General features: G+C 47.6%; 1 protein-coding gene across 1 annotated transcript in view; it reads right to left on the bottom strand.

Annotated features, from left to right (window-relative positions):
• The window catches only part of LOC143817864 (uncharacterized), a 59,262-nt gene extending 38,950 nt beyond the window's left edge, over nucleotides 1–20,312 (bottom strand). The window contains exon 1 of the mRNA XM_077299327.1: nucleotides 19,859–20,312. Coding sequence (XP_077155442.1) covers nucleotides 19,859–20,312 — 454 coding nt within the window. The remainder of the gene's footprint in view (nucleotides 1–19,858) is intronic.
• Between the last annotated feature and the right edge of the window lie 4,237 nt (nucleotides 20,313–24,549).

The following is a 24,549-nucleotide window of genomic DNA, read 5'->3' as shown; positions in this document are numbered from 1 at the left end:
GCTATCTGTACAGTAATCACCGCTGTGCCGTCACACGCTATCTGTACAGTATATCACCGCTGTGCCGTCACACGCTATCTGTACAGTATATCACCGCTGTGCCGTCACACACTATCTGTACAGTATATCACCGCTGTGCCATCACACACTATCTGTACAGGATATCACCACTGTGCCGTCACACACTATCTGTACAGTATATCACCGCTGTGCCGTCACACACTATCTGTACAGTATATCACCGCTGTGCCGTCACACGCTATCTGTACAGTAATCACCGCTGTGCCGTCACACGCTATCTGTACAGTATATCACCGCTGTGCCGTCACACGCTATCTGTACAGTATATCACCGCTGTGCCGTCACACACTATCTGTACAGTATATCACCGCTGTGCCATCACACACTATCTGTACAGGATATCACCACTGTGCCGTCACACACTATCTGTACAGTATATCACCGCTGTGCCGTCACACACTATCTGTACAGTATACCACCGCTGTGCCATCACACACTATCTGTACAGTATATCACCGCTGTGCCGTCACACACTATCTGTACAGTATATCACCGCTGTGCCGTCACATGCTATCTGTACAGTATATCACCGCTGTGCAGTCACACGCTATCTGTACAGTATATCACCGCTGTGCTGTCACACGCTATCTGTACAGTATATCACCGCTGTGCCGTCACACTCTATCTGTACAGTATATCACCGCTGTGCCGTCACACGCTATCTATACAGTATATCACCGCTGTGCCGTCACACGCTATCTGTACAGTATATCCCCGCTGTGCCGTCACACGCTATCTGTACAGTATATCACCGCTGTGCCGTCACACTCTATCTGTACAGTATATCACCGCTGTGCCGTCACACGCTGTCTGTACAGTATATCACCACTGTGCTGTCACACGCTATCTGTACAGTATATCACCGCTGTGCCGTCACACACTATCTGTACAGTAATCACCGCTGTGCCGTCACACGCTATCTGTACAGTATATCACCGCTGTGCCGTCACACGCTATCTGTACAGTATATCACCGCTGTGCCGTCACACACTATCTGTACAGTATATCACCGCTGTGCCATCACACACTATCTGTACAGGATATCACCACTGTGCCGTCACACACTATCTGTACAGTATACCACCGCTGTGCCATCACACACTATCTGTACAGTATATCACCGCTGTGCTGTCACACGCTATCTGTACAGTATATCACCGCTGTGCCGTCACACGCTGTCTGTACAGTATATCACCACTGTGCTGTCACACGCTATCTGTACAGTATATCACCGCTGTGCCGTCACACACTATCTGTACAGTAATCACCGCTGTGCCGTCACACGCTATCTGTACAGTATATCACCGCTGTGCCGTCACACGCTATCTGTACAGTATATCACCGCTGTGCCGTCACACACTATCTGTACAGTATATCACCGCTGTGCCATCACACACTATCTGTACAGTATATCACCGCTGTGCATCACACGCTATCTGTACAGTATATCACCGCTGTGCATCACACTATATCTGTACAGTATATCACCGCTGTGCCGTCACACGCTGTCTGTACAGTATATCACCGCTGTGCCATCACACGCTATCTGTACAGTATATCACCGCTGTGCCGTCACACACTATCTGTACAGTATATCACCGCTGTGCCGTCACACACTATCTGTACAGTATATCACCGCTGTGCCGTCACACCCTATCTGTACAGTATATCACCGCTGTGCCGTCACACGCTATCTGTACAGTATATCACCGCTGTGCCATCACACACTATCTGTACAGGATATCACCACTGTGCCGTCGCACACTATCTGTACAGTATACCACCGCTGTGCCATCACACACTATCTGTACAGTATATCACCGCTGTGCCGTCACACGCTGTCTGTACAGTATATCACCACTGTGCTGTCACACGCTATCTGTACAGTATATCACCGCTGTGCCGTCACACGCTATCTGTACAGTATATCACCGCTGTGCTGTCACACACTATCTGTACAGTATATCACCGCTGTGCCGTCACACACTATCTGTACAGTATATCACCGCTGTGCCGTCACACGGTATCTGTACAGTACATCACCGCTGTGCTGTCACACGCTGTCAGTACAGTATATCACCGCTGTGCCGTCACACACTATCTGTACAGTATATCACCGCTGTGCCGTCACACGCTGTCTGTACAGTATATCACCGCTGTGCCGTCACACACTATCTGTACAGTATATCACCGCTGTGCCGTCACACACTATCTGTACAGTATATCACCGCTGTGCCGTCACACGCTATCTGTACAGTATATCACCGCTGTGCCGTCACACGCTATCTGTACAGTATATCACCGCTGTGCTGTCACACGCTATCTGTACAGTATATCACCGCTGTGCTGTCACACACTATCTGTACAGTATATCACCGCTGTGCCGTCACACGCTATCTGTACAGTATATCACCGCTGTGCCGTCACACGGTATCTGTACAGTATATCACCGCTGTGCTGTCACACGCTATCTGTACAGTATATCACCGCTGTGCTGTCACACGCTGTCTGTACAGTATATCACCGCTGTGCCGTCACACGCTATCTGTACAGTATATCACCGCTGTGCTGTCACACGCTATCTGTACAGTATATCACCGCTGTGCCGTCACGCGCTATCTGTACAGTATATACCCCCGCTGTGCTGTCACACGCTATCTGTACAGTATATCACCGCTGTGCCGTCACACGCTATCTGTACAGTATATCACCGCTGTGCCGTCACACACTATCTGTACAGTATATCACCGCTGTGCCGTCACGCGCTATCTGTACAGTATATCACCGCTGTGCCGTCACGCGCTATCTGTACAGTATATCACCGCTGTGCCGTCACACGCTATCTGTACAGTATATCACCGCTGTGCCGTCACACACTATCTGTACAGTATATCACCGCTGTGCCGTCACACGCTATCTGTACAGTATATCACCGCTGTGCCGTCACACGCTATCTGTACAGTATATCACCGATGTGCCGTCACACACTATCTGTACAGTATATCACCGCTGTGCTGTCACACACTATCTGTACAGTATATCACCGCTGTGCTGTCACACACTATCTGTACAGTATATCACCGCTGTGCTGTCACACGCTATCTGTACAGTATATCACCGCTGTGCCGTCACACGCTATCTGTACAGTATATCACCGCTGTGCCGTCACACGCTATCTGTACAGTATATCACCGCTGTGCCGTCACACACTATCTGTACAGTATATACCCCCGCTGTGCCGTCACACGCTATCTGTACAGTATATCACCGCTGTGCCGTCACACGCTATCTGTACAGTATATCACCGCTGTGCCGTCACACACTATCTGTACAGTATGTCACCGTTGTGCCGTCACACGCTATCTGTACAGTATGTCACCGCTGTGCTGTCACACGCTGTCTGTACCGTATATCACCGCTGTGCCGTCACACGCTATCTGTACAGTATATCACCCCTGTGCCGTCACACGCTATCTGTACAGTATATCACCGCTGTGCCGTCACACGCTATCTGTACAGTATATCACCACTGTGCCATCACACGCTATCTGTACAGTATATCACCGCTGTGCTGTCACACACTATCTGTACAGTATATCACCGCTGTGCTGTCACACGCTGTCTGTACAGTATATCACCGCTGTGCTGTCACACGCTATCTGTACAGTATATCACCGCTGTGCCGTCACACGCTATCTGTACAGTATATCACCTCTGTGCCGTCACACACTATCTGTACAGTATATCACCGCTGTGCCGTCACACGCTATCTGTACAGTATATCACCGCTGTGCCGTCACACGCTATCTGTACAGTATATCACCGCTGTGCCGTCACACGCTATCTGTACAGTATATCACCGCTGTGCTGTCACACGCTATCTGTACAGTATATCACCGCTGTGCCGTCACACACTATCTGTACAGTATATCACCGCTGTGCCGTCACACGCTATCTGTACAGTATATCACCGCTGTGCCGTCACACACTATCTGTACAGTATATCACCGCTGTGCCATCACACGCTATCTGTACAGTATATCACCGCTGTGCCGTCACACACTATCTGTACAGTATATCACCGCTGTGCCGTCACACGCTATCTGTACAGTATATCACCGCTGTGCCGTCACACGCTATCTGTACAGTATATCACCGCTGTGCCGTCACACGCTATCTGTACAGTATATCACCGCTGTGCCGTCACACGCTATCTGTACAGTATATCACCGCTGTGCTGTCACACACTATCTGTACAGTATATCACCGCTGTGCCGTCACACGCTATCTGTACAGTATGTCACCGCTGTGCTGTCACACACTATCTGTACAGTATATCACCACTGTGCCGTCACACGCTATCTGTACAGTATATCACCGCTGTGCCATCACACACTATCTGTACAGTATATCACCGCTGTGCCGTCACACACTATCTGTACAGTATATCACCGCTGTGCCGTCACACGCTATCTGTACAGTATATCACCACTGTGCCATCACACGCTATCTGTACAGTATATCACCGCTGTGCTGTCACACACTATCTGTACAGTATATCACCGCTGTGCTGTCACACACTATCTGTACAGTATATCACCGCTGTGCCATCACACGCTATCTGTGCAGTATATCACCGCTGTGCCGTCACACACTATCTGTACAGTATATCACCCCTGTGCCGTCACACGCTATCTGTACAGTATATCACCGCTGTGCCGTCACACGCTATCTGTACAGTATATCCCCGCTGTGCCGTCACACACTATCTGTACAGTATATCACCGCTGTGCCGTCACACGCTATCTGTACAGTATATCACCACTGTGCCGTCACACGCTATCTGTACAGTATATCACCGCTGTGCCGTCACACACTATCTGTACAGTATATCACCGCTGTGCCGTCACACGCTATCTGTACAGTATATCACCGCTGTGCCGTCACACGCTATCTGTACAGTATATCACCGCTGTGCCGTCACACGCTATCTGTACAGTATATCACCGCTGTGCCGTCACACACTATCTGTACAGTATATCTCCGCTGTGCCGTCACACGCTATCTGTACAGTATATCACCGCTGTGCCGTCACGCGCTATCTGTACAGTATATCACCGCTGTGCCGTCACACGCTATCTGTACAGTACATCACCGCTGTGCCGTCACACGCTATCTGTACAGTATATCACCGCTGTGCCGTCACACGCTATCTGTACAGTATATCACCGCTGTGCCGTCACACGCTATCTGTACAGTATATCACCGCTGTGCCGTCACACGCTATCTGTACAGTATATCACCGCTGTGCCGTCACACGCTATCTGTACAGTATATCACCGCTGTGCCGTCACACGCTATCTGTACAGTATATCACCGCTGTGCCGTCACACGCTATCTGTACGGTATATCACCGCTGTGCCGTCACACGCTATCTGTACAGTATATCACCGCTGTGCCGTCACACGCTGTCTGTACAGTATATCACCGCTGTGCCATCACACACTATCTGTACAGTATATCACCGCTGTGCCGTCACACACTATCTGTACAGTATATCACCGCTGTGCCGTCACACGCTGTCTGTACAGTATATCACCGCTGTGCCGTCACACACTATCTGTACAGTATATCACCGCTGTGCCGTCACACACTATCTGTACAGTATATCACCGCTGTGCCGTCACACACTATCTGTACAGTATATCACCGCTGTGCCGTCACACACTATCTGTACAGTATATCACTGCTGTGCTGTCACACGCTATCTGTACAGTATATCACCGCTGTGCCGTCACACACTATCTGTACAGTATATCACCGCTGTGCCATCACACACTATCTGTACAGTATATCACCGCTGTGCCGTCACACACTATCTGTACAGTATATCACCGCTGTGCCATCACACACTATCTGTACAGTATATCACCGCTGTGCCGTCACACACTATCTGTACAGTATATCACCGCTGTGCCGTCACACACTATCTGTACAGTATATCACCGCTGTGCCATCACACACTATCTGTACAGTATATCACCGCTGTGCCATCACACGCTATCTGTACAGTATATCACCGCTGTGCCATCACACACTATCTGTACAGTATATCACCGCTGTGCCGTCACACACTATCTGTACAGTATATCACCGCTGTGCCGTCACACACTATCTGTACAGTATATCACTGCTGTGCTGTCACACGCTATCTGTACAGTATATCACCGCTGTGCCGTCACACACTATCTGTACAGTATATCACCGCTGTGCCATCACACACTATCTGTACAGTATATCACCGCTGTGCCGTCACACACTATCTGTACAGTATATCACCGCTGTGCCATCACACACTATCTGTACAGTATATCACCGCTGTGCAGTCACACGCTATCTGTACAGTATATCACCGCTGTGCTGTCACACGCTATCTGTACAGTATATCACCGCTGTGCCGTCACACACTATCTGTACAGTATATCACCGCTGTGCCGTCACACGCTGTCTGTACAGTATATCACCGCTGTGCTGTCACACGCTATCTGTACAGTATATCACCGCTGTGCTGTCACACGCTGTCTGTACAGTATATCACCGCTGTGCCGTCACACGCTATCTGTACAGTATATCACCGCTGTGCCGTCACACACTATCTGTACAGTATATCACCGCTGTGCCGTCACACGCTATCTGTACAGTATATCACCGCTGTGCCGTCACACGCTATCTGTACAGTATATCACCACTGTGCCGTCACACGCTATCTGTACAGTATATCACCGCTGTGCCGTCACACGCTATCTGTACAGTATATCACCGCTGTGCCGTCACACGCTATCTGTACAGTCTATCACCGCTGTGCCGTCACACACTATCTGTACAGTACATCACCGCTGTGCCGTCACACACTATCTGTACAGTATATCACCGCTGTGCCGTCACACGCTATCTGTACAGTATATCACCGCTGTGCCGTCACACGCTATCTGTACAGTATATCACCGCTGTGCCGTCACACACTATCTGTACAGTATATCACCGCTGTGCCGTCACACGCTATCTGTACAGTATATCACCGCTGTGCCGTCACACACTATCTGTACAGTATATCACCGCTGTGCCATCACACACTATCTGTACAGGATATCACCACTGTGCCGTCACACACTATCTGTACAGTATATCACCGCTGTGCCATCACACACTATCTGTACAGTATATCACCGCTGTGCCGTCACACGCTGTCTGTACAGTATATCACCGCTGTGCTGTCACACACTATCTGTACAGTATATCACCGCTGTGCTGTCACACGCTGTCTGTACAGTATATCACCGCTGTGCCGTCACACGCTATCTGTACAGTATATCACCGCTGTGCTGTCACACGCTATCTGTACAGTATATCACCGCTGTGCCGTCACACGCTATCTGTACAGTATATCACCGCTGTGCTGTCACACACTATCTGTACAGTATATCACCGCTGTGCCATCACACGCTATCTGTACAGTATATCACCGCTGTGCCGTCACACACTATCTGTACAGTATATCACCGCTGTGCCGTCACATACTATCTGTACAGTATATCACCGCTGTGCCGTCACACGCTATCTGTACAGTATATCACCGCTGTGCCGTCACACGCTATCTGTACAGTATATCACCCCTGTGCCGTCACACACTATCTGTACAGTATATACCCCCGCTGTGCCGTCACACGCTATCTGTACAGTATATCACCGCTGTGCCGTCACACGCTATCTGTACAGTATATCACCGCTGTGCCGTCACACGCTATCTGTACAGTATATCACCCCTGTGCCGTCACACACTATCTGTACAGTATATACCCCCGCTGTGCCGTCACACACTATCTGTACAGTATATCACCGCTGTGCCATCACACGCTGTCTGTACAGTATATCACCGCTGTGCCGTCACACGCTATCTGTACAGTATATCACCGCTGTGCTGTCACACGCTGTCTGTACAGTATATCACCGCTGTGCCGTCACACGCTATCTGTACAGTATATCACCGCTGTGCCATCACACGCTGTCTGTACAGTATATCACCGCTGTGCTGTCACACGCTATCTGTACAGTATATCACCGCTGTGCCGTCATGCGCTATCTGTACAGTATATCACCGCTGTGCCGTCACACGCTATCTGTACAGTATATCACCGCTGTGCCGTCACACGCTATCTGTACAGTATATCACCGCTGTGCCGTCACACGCTATCTGTACAGTATATCACCGCTGTGCCGTCACACGCTATCTGTACAGTATATCACCGCTGTGCCGTCACACGCTATCTGTACAGTATATCACCGCTGTGCCGTCACACGCTATCTGTACGGTATATCACCGCTGTGCCGTCACACACTATCTGTACAGTATATCACCGCTGTGCCGTCACACGCTATCTGTACAGTATATCACCGCTGTGCCGTCACACGCTATCTGTACAGTATATCACCGCTGTGCCGTCACACGCTATCTGTACAGTATATCACCGCTGTGCCATCACACACTATCTGTACAGTATATCACCGCTGTGCCGTCATGCGCTATCTGTACAGTATATCACCGCTGTGCCGTCACACGCTATCTGTACAGTATATCACCGCTGTGCCGTCACACGCTATCTGTACAGCATATCACCGCTGTGCCGTCACACACTATCTGTACAGTATATACCCCCGCTGTGCTGTCACACACTATCTGTACAGTATATCACCGCTGTGCCGTCACACGCTGTCTGTACAGTATATCACCGCTGTGCCGTCACACGCTATCTGTACAGTATATCACCGCTGTGCCATCACACGCTATCTGTACAGTATATCACCGCTGTGCCATCACGCGCTATCTGTACAGTATATCACCGCTGTGCCGTCACGCGCTATCTGTACAGTATATCACCGCTGTGCCGTCACACGCTATCTGTACAGTATATCACCGCTGTGCCGTCACACACTATCTGTACAGTATATCACCGCTGTGCCGTCACACGCTATCTGTACAGTATATCACCGCTGTGCCGTCACACACTATCTGTACAGTATATCACCGCTGTGCCGTCACACGCTGTCTGTACAGTATATCACCGCTGTGCCGTCACACGCTATCTGTACAGTATATCACCGCTGTGCCGTCACACACTATGTGTACAGTATATCACCGCTGTGCCGTCACACACTATCTGTACAGTATATCACCGCTGTGCCGTCACACACTATCTGTACAGTATATCACCGCTGTGCCGTCACACACTATCTGTACAGTATATCACCGCTGTGCCGTCACACGCTATCTGTACAGTATATCACCGCTGTGCCGTCACACACTATCTGTACAGTATATCACCGCTGTGCCGTCACACGCTATCTGTACAGTATATCACCCCTGTGCCGTCACACACTATCTGTACAGTATATACCCCCGCTGTGCCGTCACACACTATCTGTACAGTATATCACCGCTGTGCCATCACACGCTGTCTGTACAGTATATCACCGCTGTGCCGTCACACGCTATCTGTACAGTATATCACCGCTGTGCTGTCACACGCTGTCTGTACAGTATATCACCGCTGTGCCGTCACACGCTATCTGTACAGTATATCACCGCTGTGCCATCACACGCTGTCTGTACAGTATATCACCGCTGTGCTGTCACACGCTATCTGTACAGTATATCACCGCTGTGCCGTCATGCGCTATCTGTACAGTATATCACCGCTGTGCCGTCACACGCTATCTGTACAGTATATCACCGCTGTGCCATCACACACTATCTGTACAGTATATCACCGCTGTGCCGTCACACGCTATCTGTACAGTATATCACCGCTGTGCCGTCACACGCTATCTGTACAGTATATCACCGCTGTGCCGTCACACGCTATCTGTACAGTATATCACCGCTGTGCCATCACACGCTATCTGTACAGTATATCATCACTGTGCCGTCACATGCTATCTGTACAGTATATCACCGCTGTGCCGTCACACACTATCTGTACAGTATATCACCGCTGTGCCGTCACACGCTATCTGTACAGTATATCACCGCTGTGCCGTCACACACTATCTGTACAGTATATCACCGCTGTGCCGTCACACGCTATCTGTACAGTATATCACCGCTGTGCCGTCACACACTATCTGTACAGTATATACCCCCGCTGTGCTGTCACACACTATCTGTACAGTATATCACCGCTGTGCTGTCACACACTATCTGTACAGTATATCACCGCTGTGCCGTCACACACTATCTATACAGTATATACCCCCGCTGTGCCGTCACACGCTATCTGTACAGTATATCACCGCTGTGCCGTCACACACTATCTGTACAGTATATCACCGCTGTGCCGTCACACGCTGTCTGTACAGTATATCACCGCTGTGCCGTCACACGCTATCTGTACAGTATATCACCGCTGTGCCATCACACGCTATCTGTACAGTATATCACCGCTGTGCCATCACGCGCTATCTGTACAGTATATCACCGCTGTGCCGTCACGCGCTATCTGTACAGTATATCACCGCTGTGCCGTCACACGCTATCTGTACAGTATATCACCGCTGTGCCGTCACACACTATCTGTACAGTATATCACCGCTGTGCCGTCACACGCTATCTGTACAGTATATCACCGCTGTGCCGTCACACACTATCTGTACAGTATATCACCGCTGTGCCGTCACACGCTGTCTGTACAGTATATCACCGCTGTGCCGTCACACACTATCTGTACAGTATATCACCGCTGTGCCGTCACACACTATCTGTACAGTATATCACTGCTGTGCCGTCACACGCTATCTGTACAGTATATCACCGCTGTGCTGTCACACGCTATCTGTACAGTATATCACCGCTGTGCCGTCACACGCTATCTGTACAGTATATCACCGCTGTGCTGTCACACGCTGTCTGTACAGTATATCACCGCTGTGCCGTCACACACTATCTGTACAGTATATCACCGCTGTGCCGTCACACACTATCTGTACAGTATATCACCGCTGTGCCGTCACACGCTATCTGTACAGTATATCACCGCTGTGTTGTCACACGCTATCTGTACAGTATATCACCGCTGTGCTGTCACACGATGTCTGTACAGTATATCACCGCTGTGCCGTCACACACTATCTGTACAGTATATCACCGCTGTGCCGTCACACACTATCTGTACAGTATATCACCGCTGTGCCGTCACACGCTATCTGTACAGTATATCACCGCTGTGCTGTCACACGCTATCTGTACAGTATATCACCGCTGTGCCGTCACACGCTATCTGTACAGTATATCACCGCTGTGCCGTCACACGCTATCTGTACAGTATATCACTGCTGTGCTGTCACACACTATCTGTACAGTATATCACCGCTGTGCCGTCACACACTATCTGTACAGTATATCACCGCTGTGCTGTCACACACTATCTGTACAGTATATCACCGCTGTGCCGTCACACGCTATCTGTACAGTATATCACCGCTGTGCCGTCACACGCTATCTGTACAGTATATCACCGCTGTGCCGTCACACGCTATCTGTACAGTATATCACCGCTGTGCTGTCACACACTATCTGTACAGTATATCACCGCTGTGCTGTCACACACTATCTGTACAGTATATCACCGCTGTGCCGTCACACACTATCTGTACAGTATATCACCGCTGTGCTGTCACACACTATCTGTACAGTTTATTCACAATTGAGTTGTAAAAAACTCAGCAACAACAAAGACACATGTAAGTATAATTAGTGACCAAACCAAATCATCCTAATAATATAATATAACATATCAGTTTAAGACCTGATGGAACTTGAGTCCCCATACATAGGATCCAAGTTGCTTTACAAGTCCACAGTAGACCAAGCCACCATCATGTCCTACCTTCCTGTTCTCCTCAGACAACCCCAATCTTGTGTCACTGCTCAGGTCTCAGCCAGTATTTATACCCTAGTGGTAATTATCGGGAGTCAAGCCTCTGACCAGCGCTGATGTCACTTGAGGAGTTATGTTGCCCGGTGACTTTCAGGACCTGGAGGAATAACACGTCAATGATTGTTGACTTCGAGCTTTCTGGGCAGTTACTGTGTAGCTTGCGGACAAAATTCTATTGCAAATCTTCCTGACATAGCGTCCTTCCTTGGGTTACTAAACAAAACCAGCTCATATTTAGGAGTGCAACCTGGAATGTTCTCTCATGATCTCAAAATGTTTTTGTCCCTGGATGAGGACTATGGGGTTATTAAAGAAGTTATCCTCTACGGTAAAGAAATGCATATAGCACCAGTGTGGTGATAAGATCAATACGATTAAAAAAGACATTTTATCAATGTCACAGATTAAATAAATTATGAATAAAATGTCACAGAAAAACATCAGAAAATGCAGAGACAAAACAGACAGGGCAACCTGGAGTAACATCAATCAAGTACAGAGTGTCCTTGGGAGAATTCCTGGCTGGGGCACCAGCTGGGGTGAAAACGTCCCGTAAATACAGTATTGGAAGAGATCTGTCAGGAGAGCTACAAAATGTCCTACCATACATGAAAACCCAGTACCACTACAAGACTACCGGAAAGAGTGCAGTAGACTTAAGTATAGGCAGTCCTACTGACCATCATCAGGTCTACAAGTGCCCGTTGCTCCCAACATGTGCTTTACAAGTAATAGGTTATAGGAAGACAAGAGTTGGTTATTCCTGTTTAGATGAAATATGAAGGCTGCATTCGATCAGAACGTATGTTACGCCCCTGCCTGATGCTGAGGCCATTAGACTGGTGAGGGGCATAGTACAGAGTGGGCAGCAGGAGAAAAGCATATATCAAGGAGTTGAGAATAGCTTTTATTACTCCTTACTTCACCATTGGAGACATCATCTTTAAGTGTCCTCCACTTACTAAGTGCTGCATAAAATTAGTTCCTTAATCGGGTTGTAGTTCCTGTCGTTTAACCACAGAATTTTAAAAATGACTGACTGTAAGCAAAAAAAAAAATTAGTTTTCCATGTCTGGGAACATAGGTGAGTAAAATAACTGAAGGAATCCCTGGAACCTAAGAATGAAAGCCAATGATATTGGCAATCTCAGCAGAGCTCCAGGAAAGTCTCAGTAGAACTGCAGGAAAGTCTCAGCAGAACTGCAGGAAAGTCTCAGCAGAACTGCAGGAAAGTCTCAGCAGAACTAGAGGAAAGTCTCAGCAGAAAAACAAGAAAGTCTCAGGAGAACTAGAGAAAAGTCTCAGCAGAGCTGCAGTAAAGTCTCAGCAGAACTAGAGGAAAGTCTCAGCAGAACTAGAGGAAAGACTCAGCAGAACTAGAGGAAAGTCTCAGCAGAACTAGAGGAAAGTCTCAGCAGAACTAGAGGAAAGTCTCAGCAGAACTAGAGGAAAGTCTCAGCAGAACTAGAGGAAAGACTCAGCAGAGCTGCAGTAAAGTCTCAGCAGAACTAGAGGAAAGACTCAGCAGAACTAGAGGAAAGTCTCAGCAGAACTAGAGGAAAGTCTCAGCAGAACTAGAGGAAAGTCTCAGCAGAGCTGCAGTAAAGTCTCAGCAGAACTAGAGGAAAGTCTCAGCAGAACTAGAGGAAAGACTCAGCAGAACTAGAGGAAAGTCTCAGCAGAACTAGAGGAAAGTCTCAGCAGAACTAGAGGAAAGTCTCAGCAGAGCTGCAGGAAAGTCTCAGCAGAACTAGAGGAAAGTCTCAGCAGAACTAGAGGAAAGTCTCAGCAGAACTAGAGGAAAGTCTCAGCAGAACTAGAGGAAAGTCTCAGCAGAACTAGAGGAAAGTCTCAGCAGAACTAGAGGAAAGACTCAGCAGAGCTGCAGTAAAGTCTCAGCAGAACTAGAGGAAAGACTCAGCAGAACTAGAGGAAAGTCTCAGCAGAACTAGAGGAAAGTCTCAGCAGAACTAGAGGAAAGTCTCAGCAGAGCTGCAGTAAAGTCTCAGCAGAACTAGAGGAAAGTCTCAGCAGAACTAGAGGAAAGACTCAGCAGAACTAGAGGAAAGTCTCAGCAGAACTAGAGGAAAGTCTCAGCAGAACTAGAGGAAAGTCTCAGCAGAGCTGCAGGAAAGTCTCAGCAGAGCTGCAGGAAAAATGATAATTACTTACCGGTAATTTGATTTTCCAGATCCATAACTGCACCGTACATGAGAGATGGCTCCGCCCCCAGGAACAGGAAACCTGCAGCAGAGATAAAAGAAGGGGGCGGTACCTCTCTCCTCAGTTTGTTTTCAGAGTATATGAGGTAACCGCTTTAATAGTTTAGATATGTGTGTATTATATTCATTTACCACAAAGACATTTTTTTACTGATTAGCAAATTATATATATACTAGAAGGTGGCCCGATTCTAATGCATCGGGTATTCTAGAGTATGTACGTCGCGCTGTGAGTGGGGGTTAAATTCCGCACCAATATCGTTGATTGGTCGCGCCCGGCTGGCACTGACTGGACGGAAATAGGGAGGGACTAATTCTCAGCCGGAATGTGACGCGGGATTTCTATTACGGACAGACATAATAATAATAATAATTTTATTTATATAGCGCCAACATATTCCGCAGCGCTTTACAAGTTATAGAGGGGACTTGTACAGACAATAGACATTACAGCATAACAGAAATCACAGTTCAAAACCAGGAGGAATGAGGGCCCTGCTCGCAAGCTTACAAACTATGAGGAAAAGGGGAGACGAGAGGTGGATGGTAACAATTGCTTTAGTTATTTGGACCAGCCATAGTGTAAGGCTCGGGTGTTCATGTAAAGCTGCATGAACCAGCTAACAGCCTAAGTGTGTAACAGTACAGACACAGAGGGCTATTAACTGCATAAAGTGTATGAGAACATGATACGAGGAACCTGATTATGTGTTTTGTTTTTGTTTTTTTCTATTTTTAATTGGCCACACAGGGATAGTTAGGTTAATGCGTTGAGGCGGTAGGCCAGTCTGAACAAATGCGTTTTTAGGGCACGCTTAAAACTGTGGGGATTGGGGATTAATCGTATTAACCTAGGTAGTGCATTCCAAAGAATCGGCGCAGCACGTGTAAAGTCTTGGAGACGGGAGTGGGAGGTTCTGATTATTGAGGATGCTAACCTGAGGTCATTAGCTGAGCGGAGGGCACGGGTAGGGTGGTAGACTGAGACCAGAGAGGAGATGTAGGGTGGTGCTGAGCCATGGAGTGCTTTGTGGATGAGGGTAGTAGTTTTGTACTGGATTCTGGAGTGGATGGGTAGCCAGTGTAATGACTGGCACAAGGTAGAGGCATCGGTGTAACGGTTGGTGAGGAATATGATCCTGGCAGCAGCATTCAGGACAGATTGGAGCGGGGAGAGTTTGGTAAGAGGGAGCCAATTAGTAGAGAGTTGCAATAGTCCAGACGGGAATGAATAAGAGAAACAGTAAGAGGTTCTGCAGAGTCGAAAGTAAGAAAAGGGCGAATTCTAGAAATGTTTTTGAGATGCAGATAAGAAGAGCGAGCCAGTGATCGGATGTGGGGGGTGAATGAAAGCTCGGAATCAAGGATGACCCCAAGGCAGCGGGCATGTTGCTTTGGAGTAATGATTGAACCGCACACGGAGATGGCAATGTCAGGCAAAGGTAGGTTAGTAGAGGGAGAGAACACGAGGAGTTCAGTTTTGGACAGGTTCAGTTTCAGATAGAGGGAGGACATGATGTTAGAGACAGCGGTAAGACAATCACTGGCGTTTTCTAAGAAGGTTGGAGTGAAAGCAGGAGAAGAGGTATATAATTGGGTGTCGTCAGCATAGAGATGGTACTGGAAACCAAATCTACTGATTGTTTGTCCAATAGGGGCAGTATACAAAGAGAAGAGGAGGGGGCCTAGGACTGATCCTCGAGGAACCCCAACAGTAAGGGGAAGGTGAGAGGAGGAGGAACCAGCAAAACATACAGTGAAGGATCGGTCAGAGAGATAGGAGGAGAACCAGGAGAGAACGGTGTCCTTGATGCCGATGGAGCGGAGCATAGTGAGGAGGAGCTGATGATCCACAGTGTCGAATGCTGCAGAGAGATCCAAGAGAATTAGCATGGAGTAGTGACCATTAGATTTAGCTGTTAGTAGGTCATTAGAGACTTTAGTGAGGGCAGTTTCAGTAGAGTGTAAAGAGCGGAAGCCAGATTGAAGAGGGTCGAGAAGAGAGTTATCTACAGACATACAGACAGACGGAAGTACCCCTTAGACGATTATATCGATAGATTATATATTTTTTCTTTATTTTTTTTTACTTTGGTGCATCACACAACCATCACCAAGATAGGGCGGGAATCAATGCGGTGCTGTCATGGATCTGGAAAATCAAATTACCGATAAGTAATTATTATTTTTTCTCTTCCCCGTGACAGCACCGTACATGAGAGGAAGAAATAGAAATGACTCCTAGGGTGGGACAACAGCAGATAATACCTTTCTCCCAAAGGCAGCCCTAGATCTAGCCTATAGTGGTGGAAGAAAGTAGAAGGTGAAGACCATACTGCTGCATTGCAGATCTGTTCCACAGATGCATTTGCCCTTTCCGCCCAGGATGTGGCGATGGCCCTTGTGGAGTCGGCCGTTACACCAAGTGGAAGAGTTTGCTCTGAAGAGGAGTAAGAAAGTGAGATAGCCAAATGAAGCCACCGTGCGATAGTTGATTTTGAGGCCTTTTTTCCCCGTTTGCCCCCTGGAAGGAGACCAAAAGGGATGATGACAGCACCGGGACGATAACTGGGACGATATCCTGAGACATAAAAGTACACAAAGAAAATGGGAGACATTTATTAGCATCCTGGATAGGACCTGTGCACAGTATATACCGTATGGGAATAAACATACTAGAAATAGGAGGAAACCAATATGGCTAAATAGAGCTGTAAGGGGCGCAATAAGGGACAAAAAGAAAGAATATAGAGAATTAAAGGAAGTAGGTAGTGAGGAGGCATTAAATAAATACAGAAAATTAAATACATTCTGTAAAAAGCAAATCAAGGCAGCAAAGATTGAGACAGAGAGACTCATTGCCAGAGAGAGTAAAAATAATCCCAAAATATTCTTTAACTACATAAATAGTAAGAAACTAAAAAATGACAGTGTTGGCCCCTTAAAAATAGTCTGGGTGAAATGGTGGATGAGGATGAGGAAAAAGCCAATATGCTAAATGACTTTTTTTCATCAGTATTTACAAAAGAAAATCCCATGGCGACAATATGACTAGTGATAAAAATTCCCCATTAAATGTTACCTGCTTAACCCAGCAGGAAGTACAGCGGCGTCTAAAAATCACTAAAATTGACAAATCTCCGGCCCGGATGGGATACACCCCCGAGTACTGCAGGAACTAAGTACAGTCATTGATAGACCATTATTTGTAATCTTTAAAGACTCCATAATAACAGGGTCTGTACCACAGGACTGGCGTATAGCAAATGTGGTGCCAATATTCAAAAAAGGGGCAAAAACTGAACTGGGTAATTATAGGCCAGTAAGCTTCACCTCTACTGTGGGTAAAATCCTGGAGGGCATTCTAAGGGATGCTATGCTGGAGTATCTGAAGAGGAATAACCTCATGACCCAGTATCAGCACGGGTTTACTAGGGACCGCTCATGTCAGACTAATTTGATCAGCTTCTATGAAGAGGTAAGTTCCGGACTGGACCAAGGGAACCCAGTGGATGTAGTGTATATGGACTTTTCAAAAGCTTTTGATACGATGCCACACAAAAGGTTGTTACATAAAATGAGAGTAATGGGGATAGGGGAAAATATGTGTAAGTGGGTTGAGAGCTGGCTCAGGGATAGGAAACAAAGGGTGGTTATTAATGGAGCACACTCGGACTGGGTCACGGTTAGCAGTGGGGTACCACAGGGGTCAGTATTGGGCCCTCTTCTTTTTAACATATTTATTAATGACCTTGTAGGGGGCATTCAGAGTAGAATTTCAATATTTGCAGATGACACTAAACTCTGCAGGGTAATCAATACAGGGGAGGACAATTTTATATTACAGGCTGATTTATGTAAACTAGAAGCTTGGGCTGATAAATGGCAAATGAGCTTTAATGGGGATAAATGTAAGGTCATGCACTTGGGTAGAAGTAATAAGATGTATAACTATGTGCTTAATTCTAAAACTCTGGGCAAAACCGTCAATGAAAAAGACCTGGGTGTATGGGTGGATGACAAACTCATATTCAGTGGCCAGTGTCAGGCAGCTGCTACAAAGGCAAATAAAATAATGGGATGTATTAAAAGAGGCATAGATGCTCATGAGGAGAACATAATTTTACCTCTATACAAGTCACTAGTGCGACCACACTTAGAATACTGTGCACAGTTCTGGTCTCCGGTGTATAAGAAATGTGGAAGATAGCCGTAGGCACTACTATAAATTGTGGTGCACAAGTAGGTGCCCAAACCGTACTTATGTTGTGGATAAACTTGGCACACACGTGGTCAAATGAAAGTGAGATTTAATTGAAAGAGAGTACATACAATATTGACGTTTCGGTCTCAGATTAGACCTTCATCAATGTACCTCTCAGAGTATTTCACAGATTGACGTTCTAATAGGAGATTAATCCCTCTGCTTGTGGCTGGTACAGCTATAAATAGCAGGCTACACTTGGTGCCGGTGCTGTGCTATGCGGACGCGGCATCCACCGCTCGTCCTATGGTAATTATGGACAAATGGGATGCGATTTCTCGTGTTAGCCCTCGAGTTTGGAGGGAGAGTGGTTCTAGAAAAATCAAGAGTATGGGGTGGATAACCCCTCTCTGAGAATTTTGTCCGCATCTCTTCCAATCGTTCTTCCTTTAGTTTATCATCAGAGACAATTTTGTGGACCCTTTGGAACTGTGATCTAGGAATTGAATTCTTCATTTTTGTGGGGTGGAAGCTGTCATAATGAAGAAGACTATTGCGATCTGTCGGCTTAATGAATAGATCTGTGGAGAGTTCTCCCTGGTCATTTTTGATAATTATGGTATCTAAAAAATTCACCCTATTTAGATCATATGTCATCGTAAAATCCAAGCCTGGCCAGGATGTTCTGAGGAATTCAAAGAAAGTTTTCAATGTTGTCTGTGGGCCATTCCAGACACAAAATATATCATCAATGTACCTTTTCCACACCATGGCATGTGTGCGGAAAAGGTCATTGATGTAGATGCTACTCTTTTCATAATCCGCCATTTATGAATTTGCGTAAGGTGGTGTTGCGTTGCTCCCCATCGAGGTGCCCCTTATTTGTAAGTAAAATTGATCTTCAAACAGGAAGAAATTTTTAGTGAGCACTATAGAGAGCAGTTCGCAGCAGAGATTAGTCTGTTCTGGATCTAAGTTAGAAGTAGTGAGTAGTTTTCTAACAGGTGTGATGCCCTCTACATGTGGTATGGACGTATATAAGTCCTTTACGTCGAATGTAACTAGGAATGCTTCCTTAGGAATAGTCTTGAGCTCATCAATGAGTCTCAGAAAAGCTCCCGTGTCCAGTAGGAAAGAGGGAGTTAGTTTAATTAGAGATGTAAGTATTTTTTCTAAGTATTTTGAGATGGGTGACAAGATAGATTCCGTTGAAGCCACTATGGGTCTTCCGGGTGGATTATTTAGGCTCTTGTGGATTTTTGGCAGTACGTAAAAAACCGGTGTAATTGGGTTTTGTTTTGTTAGATATTCGCAGGTCTTTTGGTCTAATATTTTCAATTCGCTATATTTAATGAGTGTACCCTGAATAAGTTCTTTGATGCTGTTGGTAGGGTCCCTATCCAGAGGTATGTAGATGGTACTATCCTGCAACTGGCGGTGGACCTCTCTCATGTATGTGGTCTTGTCTAATACTACAATAGCGCCCCCTTTGTCTGCTGGTTTGATTATTATCCCTTTGTCCTTTTGTAGGGAACTCAGTGCTTGCTGGTCTAGGGCAGTGAGATTGAAAGGAACATGTAGTCTGCCTCTGTCGAAGTCATGTCTCAGTTTGTGAAAGGAATCATTCACAAACGAGATGAAAGCTTCAAGTGCCGGGGAACCCTTTGGGGGTCTGTAATTACTCTTGTTCCTTAAACCAAGACTCTTGGAAGTAAGGAGTCGTCCCTCTGTGATACTAGGAGGTGGATTGCCCATGTCAGAATCCGCAAAGTGTAACTTAAGTCTAAGTGTTCGATAAAACCTCTGCAGATCCATCTCCAAGTTAAAGGTGCTAAGCCTATAACTCGGACAGAAGGATAAGCCCTTTTGTAACACCTGATGTTCTGCTATACTTAATGATTTCGATGAAATGTTAATGACAAGGGGATTTGTACCTGGGAGCGGGTTATGCGCATGAAGTACGTGTTCCTTTGACTGTCTCTTTCCTCGACGGGTCCTCTTCTTCTTCTCGTTTGCCGCCTTCCTTGTCCTAAAAAACGGCCTCCTGTTGGTCTGTCCCGTCTCTCCTGATCCGATCCAGACGTCGAGATGTCGGTGGTAGACCTGTAGTTGGAACGTGAGGAGAAGGTCCCGGAGTTGGAGCTGTCTCGCCATTTGTAGATTCTGTTCTGTTCGTAATCCTCGGCGTCCCTGATGAATTTTGACCTTTTCCTTGCTTCCGTGTCCCGTCTATGTTGATCTATTGTAGAGTTGATTCGGGTTTTGAGATCGTTGAGTTCTTCCACTGTAGACGAGGTGGTCAGTTGTCTTTCGATGTTAGCGATGCGTTCTTTGCTCTGAGTGATCCCCTGATGTAAATGTTCTAACGTGAGGGTCATAAGATCGAAAGAGCACTTATTAAGAATTTTTTCAAAACGTGAGCAATATTCAGAAGAATCGCTAAAAACGGTGGGGCGGAGAGGAACCCGTAGTCCCCTGGGAATTCTCTGGACTTTGAGGTACTCTGTGAGAGTTGCACAGTGTAGTTCCAAATTTGTGCTCCGTCTCAGTTCCCTCTCCAAATCCCGTCCCCGTGTCTCCTTCGGAGGAACTCTAAGGAACTCGGTGGATGTGGTGGATTGTGCTATGATGCTGGACGTTTCGTCTGCATTATATGAGAACGTAAGTGATGACATGACCCAATAATAGTGTGCTCTTACGTAAGGGTTATAATACGTGGAAGATAGCCGTAGGCACTACTATAAATTGTGGTGCACAAGTAGGTGCCCAAACCGTACTTATGATAAACTTGGCACACACGTGGTCAAATGAAAGTGAGATTTAATTGAAAGAGAGTACATACAATATTGACGTTTCGGTCTCAGATTAGACCTTCATCAATGTACCTCTCAGAGTATTTCACAGATTGACGTTCTAATAGGAGATTAATCCCTCTGCTTGTGGCTGGTACAGCTATAAATAGCAGGCTACACTTGGTGCCGGTGCTGTGCTATGCGGACGCGGCATCCACCGCTCGGTCAATCTATGAAATACTCTGAGAGGTACATTGATGAAGGTCTAATCTGAGACCGAAACGTCAATATTGTATGTACTCTCTTTCAGTTAAATCTCACTTTCATTTGACCGGTGTATAAGAAAGACCTAGCTGAACTAGAGCGGGTGCAGAGAAGAGCGACCAAGGTTATTAGAGGACTGGGGGGTCTGCCATACCAAGATAGGTTATTACACTTGGGGCTATTTAGTTTGGAAAAACGAAGACTAAGGGGTGATCTTATGTTAATGTATAAATATATGAGGGGACAGTACAAAGACCTTTCTGATGATCTTTTTAATCATAGACCGGTGACAGGGACAAGGGGGCATCCTCTACGTCTGGAGGAAAGAAGGTTTTAGCATAATAACAGACGCGGATTCTTTACTGTAAGAGCAGTGAGACTATGGAACTCTCTGCCGTATGATGTTGTAATGAGTGATTCATTAATTAAATGTAAGAGGGGACTGGATACCTTTCTGGAAAAGTATAATGTTACAGGGTATATACACTAGATTCCTTGATAGGGTGTTGATCCAGGGAACTAGTCTGATTGCCGTATGTGGAGTCGGGAAGGAATTTTTTTCCCCAATGTGGAGCTTACTCTTACCACATGGGCTTTTTTTTGCCTTCCTCTGGATCAACATGTTAGGGCATGTTAGGTTAGGCTATGGGGTGAACTAGATGGACTTAAAGTCTTCCTTCAACCTTAATAACTATGTAACTATAACTATGTATGTAGCATGACGGGGTCACGGGGAATGGCAGAGCCTTAGGGTGGGCAAGGGCAAGTCGGGGTTAATTAGTTTGCTTGGGCTGTGTACTTTTGAATTTGGACAGAGGGCGGGGTTTGGATGAGTCAGGGAGGAGCAAGCAGGAGGAGCTTACTGAGGGGGTGATTTGGATAAGAAACTGACAATTTCACCTCAGCAACTGCCACGCTCACCTGCTGGTCCGGCGGTGGCTGAAATCAATCCCCAGTAATGGATGTGGAGGCCTTATTGCAGAGACTGCGCGAACAGGCCAGCACACAGGGCACCGAATGGCTGCAGCAGCCCATCAGCAGCCTTCTGAAAGGAGCGGTGATGGGACCAGCCCAGGTACCTGCAGAGGGACGCTGGCTGCGGAGGTCCAGGCCTCCGGCGCGCTTGAGCCCCAACGTCACCCCTCGGGCGCTGCGCCGTATCAGGAGCCCCTCTAGGGACCCTCCGGCAGGAGATGCGAGCGTCGGTGCAGCAGCGGCCCGTGGCAGAGCCGGGAGGAATCTGTCAGCACGGCGGGGCCTGCAGCAGGGGGAAGTGTCGGCCTCCCCCTCGGCGCATGTGACTCACCGGGTGTCAGGACCAGGAGCGGCGGGCTGCGCCAGGTCAGGTGAGCCTGCTCAGCGCAGAGGAGCGGGTGGTTCCAGGAGGCGGGGGCCTTATTCCCAGGCTTCTCGGCGTGTAGCATCTAACGGGCAGCGTTCTGCCGGCCCTGTCAGCAGCGCTCTGCCTGGGACGGGGCAGGGAGCTGGAGGGCTGACTTGCTCTAGCCAGCGCAGGCTGGGGGCTGAGTCCATCCAGGGGGTCTGGCCATGTCACAGCTGCAGATAGGAGCACTTCCCAGCACGGGCAGCGTTACGCTGGCTCAGGCATCTTCACAGCGGCGGCGTCAGCAGCAAGGGACCCTGCACCTTCGGATGGGGTGTCACAGGACGGCAGTCGGCCATCTGACTTACCCGGGGACCAACGGATGGAGAGCTCAGGAGAGGAGCACGTACATCTGGCTCCAGGATCTTCGGCTGCCGGGTCCACAGCGCTCAGGCAGCTAGGTGAGAACAATCCTTTTCTTTCATGTACCCCTGTGTTAGCTCCCTCTGTCAGTGTTAGTCGGGATGTATTTATGGCGGGAGTCGGGGGGGGGGGTTAGGGCTTATCATGCACGGGCTTAGAGATCTGGCGGCGTTATGGGGATCGGGGGGTTCAAACATGGGGTCTTCTCCTTCTGCGGTATGGCTTGGGAATCCAGGGGAAGTTTCGGGTTTGAGGGTTTCTCTGGGGGGGTTCACTGATATGAGTTGTAGGAGTATGTCGTCAGATAACGTGGGTAATGATGCTGCGGCGACGAGTGCCGCCGTACCTTCAGTTAGCGTGTCTGTTGCCAGTCAGGCAGGGGAAGCGGAAAAAGATACCTCAGTGCGTTTGGATGAAGCGGCCCGTGGGGAGGTATACGTTTGTTTCGAGGGACCGTTGGGGGCACACTTAAAAGTGAAACTAGGGATAAAATTTGGAAAGGGGAATACGTGGAAATATTCTCCTTATTACCACTAGAACGTTTTCAATTGGACAGGCTGCGCAAAGATGATTTAAAAAAAGATGAGGAAGAAAAGAGGCGTTTAGGCTGATTCCTAGGACGTTTTCTAATTGGTCACAGGCATTCACCATTTTGGCAAGTGTGATTGGTGAGAGGTCCCCCGAGAACTGCTCGGGGCTTTTTTGTTACATGGATGCGATTGGGGAAGCTTATCGGACTTATGGGGGCCAAGGTTGGCTCAGATACGATGAGCAATTCCGGCAGCAGAAGGCCATTAGGCCCAGTATTCGGTGGGATCACAAAGATATAGCTTTGTGGATGAAGGTTATGGTCCCGTCACGCTTCGGGTCAGGCAGCCAGTCTTTTCTTGGACGCGCTGGGGGTTCAGGGCAGTCGGGACACTCAGCGGCAATGCAGAGAGGACTGTGCTTTGCACTCAATGAAGGGTCATGTAAATTTGGGGGAAAATGCAAATTCAAACATGAATGTGCAACTTGCGGGGGACCGCACGGGTCATCCAAATCTTTTAAGGGTGGCAGACAGAGAAGCGGAGACGGTTCTGAAAAAAGGAATGACGCCAATTCGTCTGGACGTGATGGTGCCATTTCTAAATAGGTACCCTTATTCACCAGCTGCAGTTTTGTTAGAAGGAGGTTTTCGGGATGGTTTCCGTTTTCCATTCGTGGATGCGGAACATTAAATTTTCCACAAAAAATTTGAAATCGGCTT

This window comes from Ranitomeya variabilis, chromosome 3, assembly GCF_051348905.1.
Source record: "Ranitomeya variabilis isolate aRanVar5 chromosome 3, aRanVar5.hap1, whole genome shotgun sequence".
Taxonomy (NCBI): Eukaryota; Metazoa; Chordata; class Amphibia; order Anura; family Dendrobatidae; genus Ranitomeya; species Ranitomeya variabilis.
Note: the sequence above shows the minus strand (reverse complement) of the source record. Positions and strands in the feature narration are given on the sequence as shown.